At 40.4% G+C, this 20580-nt stretch overlaps 1 protein-coding gene across 2 annotated transcripts in view; it reads left to right on the top strand.

Moving 5' to 3' along the window:
- Positions 1-20580, top strand: part of SLIT2 (slit guidance ligand 2) — a 383481-nt gene that overhangs the window by 360875 nt on the left and 2026 nt on the right. For both annotated transcript variants that reach the window (XM_043438885.1, XM_043438884.1), the window contains 3 exons: positions 12011-12165; positions 18588-18879; positions 19093-19304. In XM_043438885.1, coding sequence (XP_043294820.1) covers positions 12011-12165; positions 18588-18879; positions 19093-19304 — 659 coding nt within the window. The remainder of the gene's footprint in view (positions 1-12010; positions 12166-18587; positions 18880-19092; positions 19305-20580) is intronic.

Here is a 20580-nt window from a genome sequence, read left to right as displayed (position 1 = left end):
AGACAGCAGTTATGGAAATCAGTGCTCAGAAAAGGAATTGCAGAGAGGACTGCCTGACAGAAAGAAGCACCTCCACCTTCAATGGAGGAATGCTGTCAAGCCTCAGGGAAGGAATCAGGGTTTTAAATACTTGATTTCCCAACAACCTCCTGCCCATACTTCTCTCCGGCCAATCAGATGCCAGAAAACATCAGACACCCACTGATCTCGGTGATGCAGCTCACACATGAGCCTCTCAGGGCTCAGCTCAGGGAGAAGATGGATGGAGAGTAACTCTAGAGAAAGAGATGCAGGATACCCAGTATAGGGAAAAATTTAAGGTTACTATTCATGCAATGTGTATTTATTGAGCATTTGATGTGTGCGAGGCACAGTTCTAAGCTTTCAGCAACAAAGTTCCTGCCCTTAAGAAGCTTACACATAAGAAGCCAGTGGACACCTCCAAGATGTGTATAATCGTATCATTCATTTTGGAAGTTTCTAATAATATAATGAATTGATGATATACTGAATGGGTAATGATGTACTGATATGTGAATGGGGGAGGATACACTACTCAAAGTATGCTTTTTGCATAACCTTCAGAGCCCCTCCTTTGGGTCTCAACACCAATCATTTGGCAGACAAGCTACCTAGTTATCGAGTTTATTTCTTCACATGTATAAATAAGTGCCACCATTTAGAGCAGGGTCACAAATTCATAGGCAGTCAGTTTTTCCAGGTGGATAACTTAAATGAACTGAGTGGGCTAATTGCAAGCAAATGATATGTGCTCTCATTCTTTTATTCTTAAAAATATTCTAACCTTTTAGAGAAGGTTTTCTGTGTTACAAACAGCCTTGGTGTTGGCACCATAATAGGCATGGTTGTAAGCAGAGTGAACTAAAAGCAAATGTTTGTCAAAACGGGACTAGACCTTGTCTACTCAGGTCTCCCTGAATGCTGCCATGTGAAAATGTGGACCCAAGTTTTGCCAGAGCTCCTGATTTTTCAAGAAAAAAATTAACACTTTAAATATAAAGTTTTCCTTCCTTAAATATGATTCACATTTTTAAAATGCCATTTCTGGCAAACAAAACACATTTGTAGACCAAACGCACTGGGCACCAAGTTTGTGGGCATTAACTGAGACATAAATGGAGATACTGGCCTCTGTGTTACTGACATCATACTTATATATTTTCCATGTGCGTCACATGTTATTTAATCTTTCACAATGGTTCTGGGAAATTAGATGCCAATTGTAGCCATGAATGGAATTCAATAAGTCTTTTTGGTGGTAAGCTAAGCCACTTGGGAATATTTAGAGCCTGGAAACAAACACATAATTATGGGTTTCCAAGTAAATTACAATAGTTATTTCATTTCTAAATGGTGATGAATTAGTGCCAATATTTTAAATGTTTGCTAGGTCTTAAACTTTATAGCCTCAATTTGTTTCAGCTCCTAAAAAGATTTCATAATATTGATTTTATGGTTCATTTTTGGTGTTTTGTTTGTTTGTCTTGTTTTATGCAATGAAACAGCATAGAACTCTCAGAAACTATAGTAAAAGTTCCCGGAGTTGGCTTATTAAAGTTAGTGTTCACATAAAATACACTTAAAATGCTTCTAGATGAGTTATAAAAACCCAAGTGATTATATCCAAATGAGGACTTACTCTAAAGAGCTTATTACAAGTTTATGTTCATTACGATTTTTGTCTAACAATAGAGTATACCTTGTAACATCTATAAAAAAAGAATAGTATCATATCACACACTTTTTGTTATGAACCAGAAGTAGAGGTTTCCGCTTGAAGATCATCTAATGGAGACATCTGTTATGAGGGCCAGGGAAAACATAACATTTGTTTATTTCTTGCTCTTAAGTTTATGTCAAAACAATCAACAAACATAGCATTATTTTTAAGTAAAAGAAACGAAGCAACAGTCACCAAGAATTTGAATAGAGAGATCATACATAGATTAATTTATTGATCTATTGATATAGATAATATACACACACATATATATGAATATAGTAGTATTCCAAATAAGTAGGAGAAAAGTTCCTGTGACATAGACACTATTAAGAACATTAAATTATTTCAACAGTTTAGGAGAATCTAGTTTTTGACAAATAATAATCATAGTGTGAGAGAGGGACTATAAAGAAAGCTGAGCACTGAAGAAATGATGCTTTTGAACTGTGGTGTTGGAGGACTCTTGAGAGTCCCTTGGACTGCAAGGAGATCCAACCAGTCCATCCTAAAGGAAATCAGTCTTGAATATTCATTGGAAGGACTGATGCTGAAGCTGAAACTCAGTACTTTGGCCACCTGAGGCGAAGAACTGGCTCATTTGAAAAGACCCTGATGGCTGGGAAAGATTGAAGGCGGGAAGAGAAGGGGACAACAGAGGATGAGATGGTTGGATGGTTGGATCACCGACTCAATGGACATGATTTTGAGTAAGCTCTGGGAGCTGGTGATGGGCATGGAAGCCTGGCATGCTGCAGTCCATGGAGTCACAAAGAGTCGGACGCGACTGAGCGACTGAACTGAACCGAACTGAATCATAGTGGCTAAGACATGTGTTCAGATCTAGGCTTGCTCAATTACTATATATAAACTTTAGCAAGGTATTTAATTTGTCTGTGCTTCAGAATTCATAATACTAATTTTTCTGTGCTTTAAAATTCATATCTGTAAGTAATAATATAGTGAAGTGAAGTGAAGTCGCTCAGTCGTGTTCGACTCTTTGCGACCCCATGGGCTGTAGCCTAGCAGACTCCTCTGTCCATGGGCCTCTCCAGGCAATAGTACTGGAGTGGGTTGCCATTTCCTTCTCCAATAATATAGTACCTACCCCATAAAATCTCTTTGAGCATTTGATTCTACACTTAGCTCTGTCCTCACTCTTCCCTCACTTTGTCTTCATTATCATCTCTCTTCTAACAATAGAGGAAAATCTTTCTGTGTCTATTCCTGGAGTGCAGCAAGAGTTAAAAGTGCATCTTCTATCCTCAGAAATTAACACTAGAAGTATATCATGTTTTTAATTTCTATGAAGGGCAATTTGGAAATAGCTTTCCCACTTCTGGGAATTTATTCAAAAGATATACCTGGAGACATAGAAATGATATATGCACAAGGTAATTCACTGTGGTGTTGGTTCTAAAAACAAAAGTTAGGAAACAACCCAAGTTTCTAACTAAATAAACTATGGGCAGCCACACAATGGAATATACTGTAAAAGGAAAAAGGAGTAAGGGAGGGGAAGAGAGGATGCAAATGGTCTCTATGTAGGATACTGAAAGATTTCCAAGGTCTGTTGCTCAGTTCAAAAGAAAAAAAGGTAGAGAGCAGTGTCAAAGCAAAGTAAGGTAGAGAACAGTGTCCTTGTATTTTTATTTCCATGTACTTTCATAAAGAAGAAACTAGGGATAGAGAGGAAAGAATGTGGTTGAGCCACAACTGGTGTATAAGTACAGTTTTATATCATTCTGATTTTTGAACCATTTGAACATCATTACAACTCAAAACCAAAATTGGAATAATGGAAAAGAACAGGCACTCTAAAGACAATCTGCCTTGATTCAAGTCCCAGATTTGCTGTCTATTAACTGTGTGTCTTAGTCAAATTCTGGTTCTACCTGATAAACGGAGATAATAAATCATAGTTTCATCTTTGTAGGACTGTAGTAAAAATTTTATGATTTGATACATGTGGAGTGTTTATAATGCATACCAAATAATAAGTGATGGTAGCTGTTGGGATCATAAATTCAGAATGTCCAGAACTAACTTCATTTCCTTTGCTTCACCCTGATACATTCCTAATTTCATTGAGAGGCATCACCATCTTCTTGGTCATCGTAGGTATAATGAATTATTCTTAATCTTTTCTTTCTTTCGCCTTCAACTTGAAATTTGTCCAAAGTCCTATTTCTGCTCTTACTAATATTCTAGCATTTATTTAAATGCCTCTGTCCTTGCTCAGGCCTTATAAGAATATGCACTCTGATAAAAAGTACCACATCTCCATCATTACAGCAAAGCCCGTCAATAATACTGTTGCCATCAGCTTTCACCTAAGTGGCTTAATAAATATTTTCTTTGGTTGAATTAACTTTTCAAATCTTGATGTGTTTCCACTTTATATAACTTTATTAAATATACGTTATACTAATGTTTTAAAAGGGAATATTTTTACCTATTCTTACCTTGGAGAATTTGAGTTCAGTTAATTGCATGATTTTATGTTATATAAAATATACCTCGGTAAGACTTTGTTTCCCAAATTATGCATTATTTAATGTGCTATGGGAGCATCACATATGGGAATAATTTTGTACACCAGGTGCATCATTTCAATTACCTAGTTAATTTTCTACATTAATGGAAATGGATTTTGTTTATTTTAGTAAAATGAAATCTGTTGAATTAGGGGAAATTGGCATCCATTAATATTATTTTATTGTAGTGTATTTTGGATTTAAAATTTTTGATCTTAGATGTCAATTATTGTCCCAAAGGAATCAACATGAGAACCATTATTTCATAGAAATAGGTTTAGAGGTAGTAATTAACAACTTGTAAGTGTGTTTAAGAAAACCAAGATGTAGTACTGGTTTCTTTTCCAGTAGAACTAAAGTGGTGTTCACATTTCCTCATTATATTTCTTACATGATTTCCTGTAGACATGTATACTGCTGACAGGACCTGCATACAGGTACTGGTGTAGAGCAATTGATTTCACATAACCTGCACCACGGTCACCTGAAAAGTATGTTAAAATACAGAGTATTGGGCTCCACCTCTAGTTTGTGATTCAGATCCCAGATGAGTCCCAGTTTTCACTTCGTTTCCATCTGATCTTCCGGGCCAGGGACCACAATGTGAAAACCATTTGTGTGAAAATAATGTAGCTGAGCTGTGTCCTGAGAGCTAACGGTGTGCGTTGCTTCTCTTATCCAAGTTTCAAGGCTTCATATTTGATGTCACCCTGTTGGGAATATTTTCCACCACAGTAATCAGCAGATGCTACAAATCCAGACTCATTCTGTTTTTCAGAGAGCCAGTTATTAAATATTAGCCTGCACCCTGCTAAGAGAGCTAATCAGCAGCAACAAAGATGCCATAAGCAGCCCAACAAGTGGATGGATGTAGAATATGGAACACATGCCTAATTGTTAGAATACTTAGAGAATAGCATAAAGAGGGACTTATTAATAGTGCTATGAATGAATGAATGACAGCCCAAACTTGAAGCCAGCATCAGCAGTACCCTCAGACAGGGATGGAGTAACACTATTTTCTCAAGTAGCCTGATAATCACTTGCCCTTCAAAAGACCTTCTTTTCATCTAGATAGGCAGAAACTTTAAAAAAAAAAAAATGTTAATCACAGTTGTTTGCTTCTTTCTTTAGATTCAAATTAATGTCATTTTCCTAACCAAACAGCTTCTTTGAAAACATAGTCATTACTATTTAAAAATTAGGAAATCAGATGTACGCGTTACAAAAGCGCAGGATCAGACCATGCCTTCATTGGTTTCAGTGTTCAGGGAACCTGCACAACTTCAGAGAACTTGCCTCTGCAGACTGGTAGGCTTGCTTAGCTACACAGCCTCTGGGTTATGCAACATACAGGCTTACATTAAGAAAAAAAGAATTAATATCGTTGGAAAGACATACAGTAGATAGATTTTATATAGTCTTCTTTCCAAGGTAAATAACTCAGCAGTTCTTGACATGCTATATGGGAAGGCACCACTTTTTACCAGCTTTGTAACTTTGAACAATTTGTGCTTCCATTTCATGGGGAGACTTGGAAGTAACTAATGGAAAGTGCCTAGTCTAGGCAGAGTAGGATAATTGGTAATGCTGAGGTTTATGGATACTCTTCATGCTCGGATACTCCGATACTGAAGAATAAGGACTCAGGTGCAGATACTATTGTTTTACATGTGACTCCTATCTTATGTTCAAATGTAGAAGTCTCTCTCTATTTTAGAGCATTTTCATTTAAATTACATACATACAGTCCCCAACTTATGGTTCCACTTAGTGATTTTTCAGCTTTATGATGGTGGAAAAGCAATATGCGTTCAGTAAAAACCATACTTAGAGGTTTGAATTTTGATCTTTTCCCAGGCTAGCTATATGTGGTATGATACTCTCTTGTGATGCTGGGCAGTGGCAGCAAGCCAGCCATGGGCTCCCAGGCAACCACCAGTGTAAACAACCAACATACTTAAAACTATCCTATTCTGCTTTTCTACTTTCAATCCGATATTCAATAAGTTATATGAGATAGTCAATACTTTATTATAAAATAGATTTTGTGTTAGATGATTTTGGCCAACTGTAAGCTAGTATAAGTGTTCTGAGCATGCTTAAGGCAGGCTAGGTTTATGATGTTCAGTAGATTCAGTGTATTAAGTATATTTTCAACTTAACCATATTTTCAATTTACAGTGAGTATATTCCTCATTTGTAAGTTGAGGAAGATCTGGAATTTGCTCCAAAATACATTTACATGATAAATTATTTTGTAAAAACTTCTTCTGAAAGATCTTATGCAAGTACATAAATACATTTAATCCCATCTGGCTTCCCATTTCTTTTCACTTAAACAGTTGGGCAGGGAAATTTTTTTATTAGCATTCCTACTTCACAGATGAAGCATCTTTAGCCCAGAGATACCAAAATGAGATGGCCAGTTGAATTTGTCTGGTTCCTGATTCCTATTCCACTGCACAGAGTATGCCAACAAATACTCTAAGTGTTTAAGGCAAAAAGCAGGAGTTCACATAAGTGAAGAAAGTGAAATATTTATCTTCACTACTGAAATACCTTAAAATTTATCATGGAGAAAGGAATATTGTCATTGCTAATGTGTCCTGCAGATATAAAGGCAATCAAAGACAATTTAAGGCCCCTCTTCTTTTAAGCCCCAAGTTTTTAAACTCTGTAGCAAAGCGTGAGACAATTGAGTAACAGCTTTCACACATCCATTTACAAACACAAGAAAACAAATCTCAGGTAATAGATGAGTATAGTAAAACTGAATTACATAATAATGGTAGTAAATGCAATTTATGTTCCCAGTGGAAAGGTTTACTGTTAAGTGGTTCACTTGCAACTTTTGTGAGACCTGGAATGTATAGTTCCCTAGGGAGAAGTGAGAGTGTTTGTCAATACTTATCAGGACCCAGAAGGATGTTACACATTGCAAGTGGATAGGTATGAGATGACCATGATAGACTGTAAAATCAATGATGGCTCAGTTTTATTCTGCAACAACTGGTGTGTCAATAACTCCTTTTATTTTAAAAGGGTATATAGATAATAAAGAACTCCTGGACAAACCCCAGATCTCTGGCTTAAGGAGACAGCTTGAAACACTAATTTTGAATACTCTTAGCTTGGCCATATTCTCATCAGGCTCCATCCACACAATATCATCGTAAAACTAAAGAATCTAAAAATATTAATTTCACAGTACTTATCTGTTTGAAAGCTTGGCAAAACCTCACTTAATTCCTGGGAAATACAGACAGGATTAAGTTCAGTGGTAACTCTTACAAGTTCTGGAATCATCAGATTAGACGTTGAAAGTTTTGGGGAAGAGAAAAATGTAGTCATTCTGAATTTCACTTATAAATGGGAAAATAAGATCAAAAAACAAGTTTCACATCTATATACCTCATAAGCATTTTCATAATCTTCAGCTATCGTTATAAGTTTATTATGTATTTTTTTCCAGTTCAGTGATTTTTACTAAGCACAAATTGTGGAATCATCATAGAAGATTATTTTCTGTAGGATTTTATTCCTGGGCTAGTTGGGAGAGAAATCATCTATTAAAGCCTTGTTACTAACACAACATTGTAAATCAGCTATACTCCAACAAAAATTTTTCTTAAAAAGCTTATTACTGAGAACACGTGCCATTTGTATGGTACTAGTGCTTGGATCATAGAAAAAGCAAGAGAATTCCAGAAAAACTTCTGCTTCATTGACTATGCTAAATACTTTGACCATGTGGATCACAACAAACTGGAAAATTCTTAGAGATGGGAATACCAGACCACCTTATCTGCCTCCTGCAAAACCTGTATGCAGGTTAAGAAGCAACAGAACCAGACATGGAACAAAGAACTAGTTCAAAATTAGGAAAGGAGTACATCAAGGCTGCATATTGTCATCCTGCTTATTTGACTTATATGCAGAGTACATCATGAGAAATGCTGGGCTGGATAAAGCACAAGCTGGAATCAAGATTGCCGGGAGAAATATCAATAATCTCAGATATGCAGATAATACCACCCTTATGGCAGAAAGTTAAGAGGAACTAAAGAGCCCCTTGATGAAGGTGAAAGAGGAGAGTGAAAAAGCTGGCTTAAAACTCAGTATTCAAAAAACGAAGACATTGGCATCTGGTCCCATCCCTTCATGGAAAGTAGAAGGGGGAAACAATGGAAACAGTGACAGACTTTATTTTCTTGGGCTCCAAAATCACTGCAGATGGTGACTGCAGCCATGAAATTAAAAGACACTTGCTCCTTGGAAGAATAGCTATGACCAACCTAGACAGTGTATTAAAAAGCAGAGACATTACTTTGCCAACAAAGATCCGTATACTTTGCTGACAAAGGTCCATATAGTCAAAGCTATGATTTTTCCAGTAGTCATGTATGGATGTGAGAGTTGGACGATAAAGAATGCTGACGGTCAAAGAATTGATGCTTTTGAACTGTGGTGTTGGAGAAGACTCTTGAGAGTCCCTTAGACTGCAAGGAGATCCAGCCAGTCAATTCTAAAGGAAATCAATCCTGAATATTTGCTGGAAGGACTGATGCTGAAACTGAAGCTCCAGTACTTTGGCCATCTGATGCAAAGAACTGACTCCTTTGAAAAGACCCTGATGCTGGGAAAGATTGAAGGCAGGAGAAGGGGATGACAGAGGATGAGATGGTTGGATGGCATCACCGACTCAATAGACACGAGTTTGAGCAAGCTCCAGGAGATGGTGAAGGACAGGGAAGCCTGACGTGCTGCAGTCCATGAGGTCTCAAAGAGATGGACACAAATGAGCAACTGAACAACAATAGTGCTTCTTGCATTGTACGCTTGCGTTATTATATTTCTACCAATCTTTAGTGTCATCTTACAGTTAATGTTAAAAATAAAGCTGAACTAATTGAATTTCTTCTTGAAGAAGATCCTGAAATAGTATCCAATTATTTATATAATGATGGTGATGATGGTGATGCAGATGGTGATACCAATGCATACCATTTAACTTTGCACTTTCTATAGGCTAGATGTTTTGCTCTGCATTAAAACAAAAAATCATTTCACAGGGATAGACCTCAGTTTAACCATAGGAAAGGGAAATATTTATTAGCATTTACTGAAGAGACGACTGAAGTTTATTAGCAATTAAGTAACTTATCTAAAGTTAAACATTTAATAAATGCAAGACCAGAATTCAAATCCAGGTTTATCTGCCTGCAAAATCTGTATGTCTAACTAGTAGTTGCTATTACTATTCAGCATATGACTTTTGAGGAATCATATTTAAGACCACTAACAGTTGGGATGTAACTTTATTAAGAAAGTATTTTCTTTGTGTATGGGGCTTCCTAGATGGCTCAGTGGTAAAGAATCTGCCTACTTATCACTAGTAGAGATGAAGGAGACATGAGGTCGATCCCTGGGCCAGGAATATCCCCTGGAAGAGCAAATGGGAGCCCACTCCAGTAGTGCTGACTGGAGAATCCCATGGACAGAGAAGCCTGGCAGGCTACAGTCCATGGGGATGCAATGAGTCAGATGCGACTGAGCACACCTGTAGTTGGACATGTAGTGAAATTTGCTCAGTCGTGTCCCACTGTTTGTGACCCTGTGAACTATACAGTCTGTGGAATTCTCTAGGCCAGAATACTGGACTGAGTAGCCTTTCCCTTCTCCAGGAAATCTCCAGGGGATCTTCCCAAGCCAGGGATCGAACCCCAGTCTCCCGCATTGCAGGTGGATTCTTTACCAGCTGAGCCACAAGGGGAAGCGAGCCCACCAGTATTCCCTGTATATTATTTCCTCTGTTGATTTTAGTCGTGTCATTTGTTGGGGTAATTAAATGTGTAAGTGGCAAAAAAATTGATTGGCATATCTAACATTTATTTTTTTAAAGATGATATCTGAAACAGCATATCAAAATCCCCACACATGTAGACTCTTTTAACTACTTAAGACCAGAGAACATCAAGGGTTTTCACAGCTGTGCATTATGGTTTATATTGTCAAATCACAAAAATCATTTTGGTCTATGCTGGCAAACAATGGAATTTGATTAGACTCATGTGATATTAACAATACAGAAATGTCAATACATTTTTTTCATTATTTTCCAGGCTTGACTTATTTGCAAATTTAAGTTTCAGTGCCTGGAAATTTAAGCAATCATTTTGCTTAGGGAGGGCTTCCTGGGTGTTTCAGATGGTAAAGAATCCACCTGCCAATGCAGAAGCCACGGGAGATACAGGTTCAATCTCTGGGTCGGGAAGATCCCCTAGAAGAGGAAATGGCAACCCACTCCAGTATTCTTGCCTGGGGAATCCCATGGACAGAGGAGCCTGGTGGGCTACAGTCTGGGGTCACAAAGAGTCAGACACGACTGAGTGACTGAGCACGCATGCATCCTTGCTTGGGGAGTATTAGGTATTCTCAGTCTTCCTATTATATGTTCCCATAGTTCCCTTTTTGAGCCATTTTTCCAGTCTTTCCAATCAATATCTCAAATATTTGTTCTTTAATTTTCACTATCAATCCTACTTTTTCTTTGTTTGTCCTGTTTCATTGGCCTGATATAACACTTGTCCTAGATTAACAGTCACCTTTAAACCTTATAGCACCTACTTACTAATTGCACCCAACTTCATTTTTCAGTTGTCATGTTCTGTTTACCTAAAATTCTTAATCTCTTTGTTTTTGTCCATTTTATGTATTTCCATAAGCTCTCTCAAAGTTTTTAGAAGGTGGCATTGTAGGTGGTCTAATGATTGTTGGACCCGGCCCTTTAAAGTTATAGAAGAGAAACTGAAGAACCATTATCATCACGAGATTCTCCAGATATGACTATGTCAAGCATTCCAGTTAATCTGATATTCCGACCTCTCCACTGAGCATAATCATTTTCATAGTAATATCCTTTGATGGAAAATCTTCTGAAACTTGCAAATAAAATGAGGGTATATTTTCAATTAACAAATTTCAAAAAATACAGTGATCTTACCAAGTTGGTTCTTCCTGTATTTATGTGTATGTCTGATTCTGGTAAGTGTTACTGTGTAGTGCTTAAGAGTGCAGAGACCAGTGATCCCCTAACATCAATGCCTAAAGAGTATATTTGGCACAGCTGTAGGCTCCTTGTGTTTTGAACACAATTTGGAATGACAGCAGCTGAAGAAATGAAACTCTGATATTAAAATGCATAAATTATATAATTTCTGAAAACCAGAAGATTGTGACTAGATAGTAACAAAATGTACTCATTTCCACTTATCCCAATGGGAGGGCTTTCTTGGTGGCTCAGATGGTAAAGAATCCACCTGCATTGCAGGTGACCTGAGTCCAATCCCTGGGTTGGGAAGATCCCATGGAGAAGGAAATGGCAACCTACTCTAGTACTCTTGCCTGGAGAATCCCATGGACAGAGGAACCTGGTGGGCTGCAGTCCGTGGGGTCACAAAGTGTTCGACACAGCTGGGCAACCAACGCTATCTCAATGGGAGAACTTTTGTAATACCTAGGAAAACTTTTATATTATGTAAGAAATAAAAAAAGATTGTATCTCCCTGAAAATATTCATTTTAAAATCAACCACTTATCTTTATTAATGTTAGATAGGAGTATATTTCCCCCAAAAGAACTTAGTCCAGTTTGTATTGTAGCTCTTTTTATTTAATAAATATATAACTGGAGAATCAGCTAATTTATTGTGTTTTGTTTTTTGTTTTAGTGTGGAGACAATCAATGACGGAAATTTTCACATTGTGGAACTACTCGCCCTGGATCAAAGTCTCTCCCTCTCAGTGGACGGAGGGAGCCCCAAAATCATTACCAACTTGTCAAAGCAGTCCACTCTGAATTTTGACTCCCCTCTCTATGTTGGAGGTAAGCCCTTTCCCAAATTTTGTGGATTCCAAAACCCCATGATTCTCATCACAGACTAATCCTGAAGTTGTTGATGCCTGGTGTCATGGTCATTGATCAGTCATTGATGGACAGCAAGGATAGAAAAGAAAGAGTCCTAGATGGGTGTAAGAGTCTATTTTGTAATGCTGGCCCTGGGTCTAACTAAATATGTAGTCGGGTGGAGAAGGGCATTAATGTTTCTTTGTGTCTATCACTTGCTAGCTGATTTACACATCAGATAATTATTTGATCTGGTGTATGGAAAAAGAAAGCTGGTTAGAAGTCAAATCAGATAATGAAAAAGATGAGAAAGCAAGTTCGATGCAAACTAAGGAGTACATGACTCGCCCCAGCTCCCTTAAGGAGGGTAACACTCCCAGTCAGATGTCGCTATGCTGGAGTGTCTTTACCACTAGCTGCAAACTCATCTACAGGATAGGATAGTTACTAATGAAATCAAATGAATGAATGAACAAATTAAGTTCACAAATTGTATTGGGGCAATGAGAAGTACTTTTGTTGAGCTCAGACTTTAAGGGGAATGATAAAGAGAGAAGGTTGAAAAGGTGGTTTAGGGCTTGAAAAGACAGAGTGAAGATTATTTTTAAGCAACAAGAAGGCAGATGAGCAAATAGGTGAGGGATGGACAGAGATCTGAAGGAGCGCAGAGAAAAAGAACCGCAGTAGAGAAACCTTGAACTCTTGCATAAATCTGGAGGAGTAGATATAACCTGGAGATAGAATTTCAAATTTCAAGCAAATGAGCAAGAAAGCATATAATGGTGAATTGAGTTTCACCAAATTAAATTACACTGAACTGAGATAAACTGACTGATAAAATCAACTCATTTTACAGATAAATAAGCCAAAGTTCCTGAATGGGTCATTGTAACCAATTTCTTCACCATGACAGGTACTTTCACCTTTACATCAATTATTTTCACAAGAACAACCTTGGGATGCTACGTAATTTTACCAATCCCTCAAAGCCTTCCCTAAAAGCAGGTTTGAAAAATTTTTGTAATTCCAGAGCACTTCTGATTTTAGTAATTTTAGCAGTAGACAATCTGAACACTCCTATAGAATTTCAATTTTTTTTAAAGCAGTTAAAAGTCTTTGGTACAATGCTGTAAAGATTTATTGAGCACCTGCCGTAAGCTGATAACTAAGTTAATAGATGCATAAATAATAAAAAACTGAAAAGGAACATCCCTTCTGTACCCAGGGGAGTGGAGAAGACAGGCACATCCTCATGAAACCACAATGCATTGTAATAAAAGTATCTTATAGAAAGTCTGGGCAGCAAGATGACTGATCTGTTTGCTTCATGGAAATCACACTATGGGATTCATTAACAGGCAAGAGCCTCCATTGTTGCTACAATGAATAGCATTTGAAAGTCACTGATGTTACCTGTGGTTGGAGAGGAAAGAAATTATATTTGCTGAGCAACTGCTGTGTTCTCAGCACAATGCTTCTTTTACAGTCTTACCCCCAGAGACTGTAGGAAGTAGGTATGATTTTTTGTTTTATAATCCCTAAGGGATTATCTCAGGGATTCCTTAGAACGTGTCCAAGTTCACAAAGCTATGAAGCTATGATAGAGACCTCGTTTGAGTTCAGGTCTGTCTGCACCCAAAGCCGCCTGCATTGACATTCACTTCTTAACTTCTTAGCAGAAAAGTAAACAGTCTAACTTCTGCGGCTTTTTGTTTGTTTCTGAACTTGTCCTTCACCTGATTTTTTTTTACACTTTCAATAGCAATCATTTCACTGAATTTTCTAAGACCCCTTTAGAATGTGGTTAAAAAAATAAATAAGTGTGGAATGAGAGTGCTTGGGCCAGAAGCCTGGTGGTGCAGTGGTTAGGATTGTGCTTCCAATGCAGAGGGTATGGATTCGACCCCTGGTTGAGAACTAAGATCCCACATGCCACATGGCATGGCCAATAAGTAAGTAAGTAATGAAGGCAGAGCACCAAAGAATTGATGCTTTCAAACTGTGGTGCTGGAGAAGACTCTTGAGAGTCCTTTGGACAGCAGGGAGATCAAATTAGTCAATCCTAAAGAAAATAAACACTGAATATTCATTGGTAGGACTGATGCTGAAGCTGAAGCTTCAATACTCTGTCCACCTGATGTGAAGAGCTGACACACTGCAAAAAGACCCTGATGCTGAGAAAGACTGAGGGCAGGAGGAGAAGGAGGAGGCAGAGGAGATGGTCGGATGGCATCACCGACTCAATGGACATGAGTTTGAGCAAACTCCAGGAGATAGTGAAGGACAGGGAAGCCTGGCGTGCTGCCGTTCATGGGGTCACAAAGAGTCGGACATTACTTAGTGACTAAACAACAAAGAAAGTAAATAAATAGAATTCCATGTTTTTAAAAAAGAACATTTTTCAAAAAGGGGGAAAGAAGAGTTTTAAGTCAGCACTACCAGTCCTTCTAAGGATAGAGGGCTTGGAAGAATGCAGACAGTGCCCCTGTCCTCTCAAGCCTGAAGAAAACCACTTTCCACCAGCCTCATTGCCAGACAGAGCACTGGGCTCTTTTCCTTTCCTCTCAGAGGCGAGTCTCAGGGTAATTCACATTTAAAAAATATAATACAGTCCTAAGACCACAGTCCTGAATTCTTTATGATGAAGGCAGGAGAAGCTGAATTAGCAAAGGAGAGAAAGGTAGACAACCTCTGCAAAGAGGAACACTCCCCAGAGAGGCTAGCCTGAAGGTGATACATTCTAGGCTATAAACCTCTCCAAGAGTATTTTCTAGCAAAACAGGGAGGCAGCTTTCCCCACCCTTGGGTTTTCAGCTACCCAGTGATATAAGCTTTCTGTAAAACAAAACAATGTAATCCTCATGTTTTTGTGTATCAAAGTCCAGCCAGAACACATATTAGTGTAGCGTTAGTTGCCCTGTTGTGTCCGACTCTTTGCGACCTCACAGACTGTAGCCCGCCAGTCTCCTCTGTCCATGGGATTCTCCAGGCAAGAATACTGGAGTGGATTGCCATTCCCTTCTCCAGAGGATCTTCCTGACCCAGGGATCAAATCCTGGTGTCCTGCATTGCAAGCAAGCTCTTTACTGTTTGAACTACAGGAAAGACCTGTATTAACGGGATTTTTTTTTTAAAGACCCACACATAGAGGAACCCTCTGCACATCACAAGTCCTCTCCTAATGTCCCCATTGGACAGTGTTGACAAAATCTCAGTGTTGACCCTCGGTCCCTTTATTGTCACTCTGAAACATGTAGGGTTTGTTAAGGCTAAAAGGTATCTACTAAAGTAACTGTTGTTTATCAACAGTAAATCCCAGCTATGGTCCATGGCATAGAGAAAAGGCTGAAGGAAAAAATCCCTAGACCTTACTTTTGTTTTTATCAATTAAAACTTAGTTCTTTGGTCAGAAGTCTACCAAGCACCTGAAAACGTTGAGTTATGATAGTTCTTTACTTTATGATATCCTACCGAAAGTAACTATATGTGTGATGTATCAACATTTTCGTTTACAAATTACTACAATCAAAACTAGACCTGTATCATTGTTAACTTTGGGAATAGAAGGAACACATTTACTAATTGCTTCTCCCTGCCGTGGAACTTTACGGGTCTGTATTTTAGTCTTTACACACGCATATATGCATGTTGTGTGAGCTCTTGAAATAGTTTTGGGAGAAGTTCTTTTTTAACTTCTGAAGAAAGGATCATAAATGTACAGATATTAGAGTCCACATGTTTTCGCAGAATGAGTATGATTCCATTAGAAGAACTTACCCCCTTGGGCTTCCCTGGAGGCTCAGTGGAATTCACCTGCCAGTGTAGGAAACACAGATTCAATCCTTGGTTGGGAAAGATCCCACATTCCACGGAACAACTAAGCCCAAGCACCACAACTATTGAGCCTGTGCTCTAGAGCCTGGAAGATGCTACCCCTGAGCCCATGTGCCACAACTGCCGAGGCCTGCGTGCCCCAGAGCCCGTGTGCCGCAGCAAGAGAAGCCACGGCAGTGAGAAGTCCACACGCTGCAGCTAGAGTAGTCCCAGCTCACCATCACCAGAGAAAAGCCCACACAGCAAAGAAGACTCCGCATACGGAAAAATAAATAAATAAATAATGTTTGAGAGCTTCTTCAAAAAGAAGAAGAGGAAGAACTTACCCCCAAACAAGAAATTTACAGTTACTCGTCCTCTCCTGGAAATGGAACATTATGTCCTTTTGACCCCATTCTAGGAAGCAATCCAGTTACCGGGGCCAGACAGGCAGACTAAAAACCTAAACTCACGACTTTCAATCCACGACACCTAATTCAGTACCTGGTGAAGTGTGACCAGGCCCATTTGCATCAGATTCACCTGAGCTATATGTTTACGTTTCTGTGCCCACCCCTTCCTTCTGGGTCAGAATCTCAGGTGGGGAAAGAAGGGGGCCAGGGAAGCCTCCTTCTGAACAGCGCCCCCTCTGGTGGGTCGTAGATATTTCTGCATCCGTGGGCATTACAGATGAGAAAGCTGAGCCCCAGAGGAGAGGAAATGACTGGCCCGAATGCACACAGTCCAAAAATACAGACTTTGATCTCTAGCCTAGTGGTTTTGTATAAGCCACTGTCTGACTTTGGTGCCTGCTAGACCTTGAATGGGTCTTCTTTGAATGGGAGAGAAAATGCTACCACAAGGCAGGGCCCAGAGAGTACTGTGGTTCTTGGGCTTTAGAACCAACAGACCTTCTAGAGAGTGAGAGCCATGGTCTTTCCCAGCTTCAGCCCCCCAGCCAGTAGCTCAGAGTCGAGTGCAGGGGAGAATGTCAGCTGCTCTGAAGACCTTGGCTCCATCCCCTCCCCCACTGCTTCACGTGGGATCCCATCCAGGAACTATTTCAGGGTCTGGAAAGATTCCTCAGCTTTACCAAATGAGGGTTACCAGATGACTGTCACTAGTGGAATATACATGTGTGTATATATGTGTGTATGTATATATTTATGTGGGTATATATATTTGTATATGTGTGTGTGTATATATATACACACACACACATATGCATATATATCCTCTGGAGAGGGGCATGGCAACCCACTCCAGCATTCTTGCCTGGGGAAATCCCATGCACAGAGAAGACTGGCAGGCTACAGTCCATGGGGTCGCAAAGAGTCAGACACGACTGAAGCAAGTTAGCACACTACGCATATATATGTGTGTGTGTGTGGTGTGTGTATAGATATAGATGGGGCTTCCCTGGTAAAGAATCCGCCTGCATTGCAGGAGACCCCAGTTCAATTCCTGGGTTGGGGAGATCCCCTGGAGAAAGGCTAGGCTACTCACTTCAATATTCTTGCCTGGAGAATCCCATGGACAGAGGAGCCTGATGGACTGCAGTCCATGGGGTCACAAAGAGTCAGACACAACTCGACTAAGCACATACACACACACACACACATACACACACACACATGATTGCAAATTCTGGTTTTGGAAGAATTTCTTTTATAGCCCCAATTTCTTGGAATATGAATGTTTCACCCAATTAGCAAGGGAAAAATAAGATGTTAATGAGGTGCTATCCTGATAGGAAGCAGGGTGAGTTCTTCCGGCGATGACATCCGTGGCTGAGCTTGGGACGTTGCCGAGCTTGGGACGTTGCCAGTGTTGTGCTGGACTAGTTGCCAGCTTGAAGTTTGTCAGGACTGGGGCAAATGGTCCTTGTGAACCTCAGCTCTCATCCTCTGAAAATCAACAGACTGAACTATGGCCTGAGGTTAGGGAAGTTGGTCTTATCAGCCTAATTCTAGCCTAGTCTTACTAGTGACATTGAGCATGTCCTCTGAGCTCTCTGGGCCCTGGGGTTGGTCAGGGAATAAACTGCTTTGTGAAACCCTAGGCTTCAGGGGTGTGTGTCCAAGTTGGGAGTTGGGTGTGGAGGTAAAGGAGCAGTAATCCCTCTCCCATTCTCAAAATTACTTTTAAGTACAGTGACCCGAATTTAGATTTTATAGATATTTGCCTCTATATAAGGTTTTTAAAAACCAAATGTTAAAAATTATAAATGGACTACCAGTGAACCTAGGGTCTTTATTCTAGTTGTGCACTAGAATTGCCTGGAGCAGCTTCCAAAAAATAAAAACAAAGAAACATACATCCCTTCTCCCTCCCCCACTCCACCCAGGTAATCTGATCAAATCAGTCTGGGTTGAGGTCCCAGCATCAGTATTTCTTCAAAGATCCAGTGTGATTCTGATGTGCAGCCTGGTTGAGAACCACAGGACAGGATGCTTGTTCTGTCTGGTTCTCCGAAAGAAGAGTCGCACAGACTGCTCCTATCCCACTGGAAGAGCTAAGAGGGTCCGGATGGCCCCTGGCTGAGGAACCCCAGGGAACCTGACTTCTGACTCGGTGTCCCTCCCCAGGCATGCCCGGGAAGAACAACGTGGCCGCAGCTCTGCGCCAGGCCCCTGGGCAGAATGGCACCAGCTTCCACGGTTGCATCCGGAACCTTTACATCAACAGCGAACTTCAGGACTTCCGGAAGGTGCCCATGCAGACTGGCATCCTGCCCGGCTGTGAACCATGCCACAAGAAGGTGTGTGCCCACGGCACATGCCAGCCCAGCAGCCAAGCCGGCTTCACCTGTGAGTGCGAGGAAGGATGGACAGGGCCACTCTGCGATCAGAGGACCAATGACCCCTGTCTCGGAAATAAGTGAGTTTGGGCTGCTTGGGAGTTAAACCCACACTCTCCACCCCTGAAACCCACACCCTAGAAAGGAAAGAAGGAAAGGGGTAAGGGATAGAGGGGAGAGAAAGAAGTCGGTCCGTTAGCACTGTCTCCCTTACATTCCCTCCATCACCCTCCCTCCGTCCCTGTCCTCTCTGCCTAACGCATTTCCGTCCCTGCATTGCTCCTCCTCTGCAGATGCGTCCATGGCACCTGCCTGCCCATCAATGCGTTCTCCTACAGCTGCAAGTGCCTAGAGGGCCATGGGGGCGTCCTCTGTGATGAAGAGGAGGATCTGTTTAACCCATGCCAGGCGATCAAGTGCAAGCATGGGAAATGCAGGCTTTCAGGACTGGGGCAGCCCTACTGTGAATGCAGCAGCGGATACACCGGGGACAGCTGTGATCGAGGTAAGTTGAGCCAGCTGGGCCCCTCGGTCTCTCTTGGCAGAGCAAGAGGGGCCGTCATCTTTGAAAATAGAGAAAGGGAGACACACAGAGAGGAGAGTGACTTGAGAAATGCCAGCTCTTTGCACTATTTGTAGTTGCTGTTGTTGATTTACTTTCTAGTGTAAGGCAGGCACAGATATGGAAGGTACTAAACCTTCATGGTGAGCTCCCCTGTGGCTCAGCTGGTAAAGAATCTGCCTGCAATGAGGGAGACCTGGGTTTGATCCCTGGGTTGGGAAGACCCCCTGGAGAAGGGAAAGGCTACCTACTCCAGTATTCTGGCCTGAAGAATTCCATGGACTGTATAGCCCATGGGGTCGCAAAGAGTCGGACACGACTGAGTGACTTTCACTTTCACTGTCAGAATTTTACACGGCCTTCACATGTCTTCCCACGTCATGATTTGCTATGAAAATGCTCCTTTTTCTGTTATGCAGAAGCTCATTCCCTTCATTCCTTCTTACCTTTGGGCTTCCCAGTGGCTCAGATGGTAAAAAATCTGCCTGCAATGCTGGAGATCCAGGTTCGATCCCTGGGCCAGGAAGACCATCTGGAGAAGGGAATGGCAACCCACTCCAATATTCTTGCCTGGGGAATCCCATGAACAGAGAAGCCTGGCGGGCTATAGTCCACGGGGTCGCAAAGAGTTGGGACATGACTGAGCAACTAACACTTTTCACTTTTCTTACCTTCATCTGCTGTTCTCATCTGTATAGATCACTCATTCATCTTCTGGCACAGAAAAGAAGATGCTAATAATTTTGCTCTAGCTTTAGGACAAAATCACCTTTGACCTTAGAATCAACTGATTTAAGATAGCAAATTATGCAGGAGAGAGGAATGGAAATGGGCTGACATTTCAACCCACGTACTTCTTTCTCCTGTGTCTGCGTGATCAGGATGTGCTTCACCTCCACCTGGCAGAGATTTTGTTGTGTGGATATGGGGGATGAGATGAAAGGAACGTGCCCGTGGAGGCTTCTAGCAGATGGCTCTTTTTGAACTAGTTTGTATTCGGGTGATTTATGAAGTTAGTGGAATGTTACTTGTATTAAGTAACAGATTGAATGGTATTAAACTCTAGGTCTAATAAATTAAATTGCACACTCTCTGAAACGGTGCCCTGTGGTAAACAAAACCAGCTGTTAGTAGTATAAAAACAGAAGATGTATATTTTTGCTATATAAAAGAGAAGATTTAGGAATCCAATTTTCTTGTCGGTCCAAAAGCGTAGTAT

The sequence above is a fragment of the Cervus canadensis genome, chromosome 19 (genome assembly GCF_019320065.1).
Source record: "Cervus canadensis isolate Bull #8, Minnesota chromosome 19, ASM1932006v1, whole genome shotgun sequence".
Lineage (NCBI taxonomy): Eukaryota > Metazoa > Chordata > Mammalia > Artiodactyla > Cervidae > Cervus > Cervus canadensis.
Note: the sequence above shows the minus strand (reverse complement) of the source record. Positions and strands in the feature narration are given on the sequence as shown.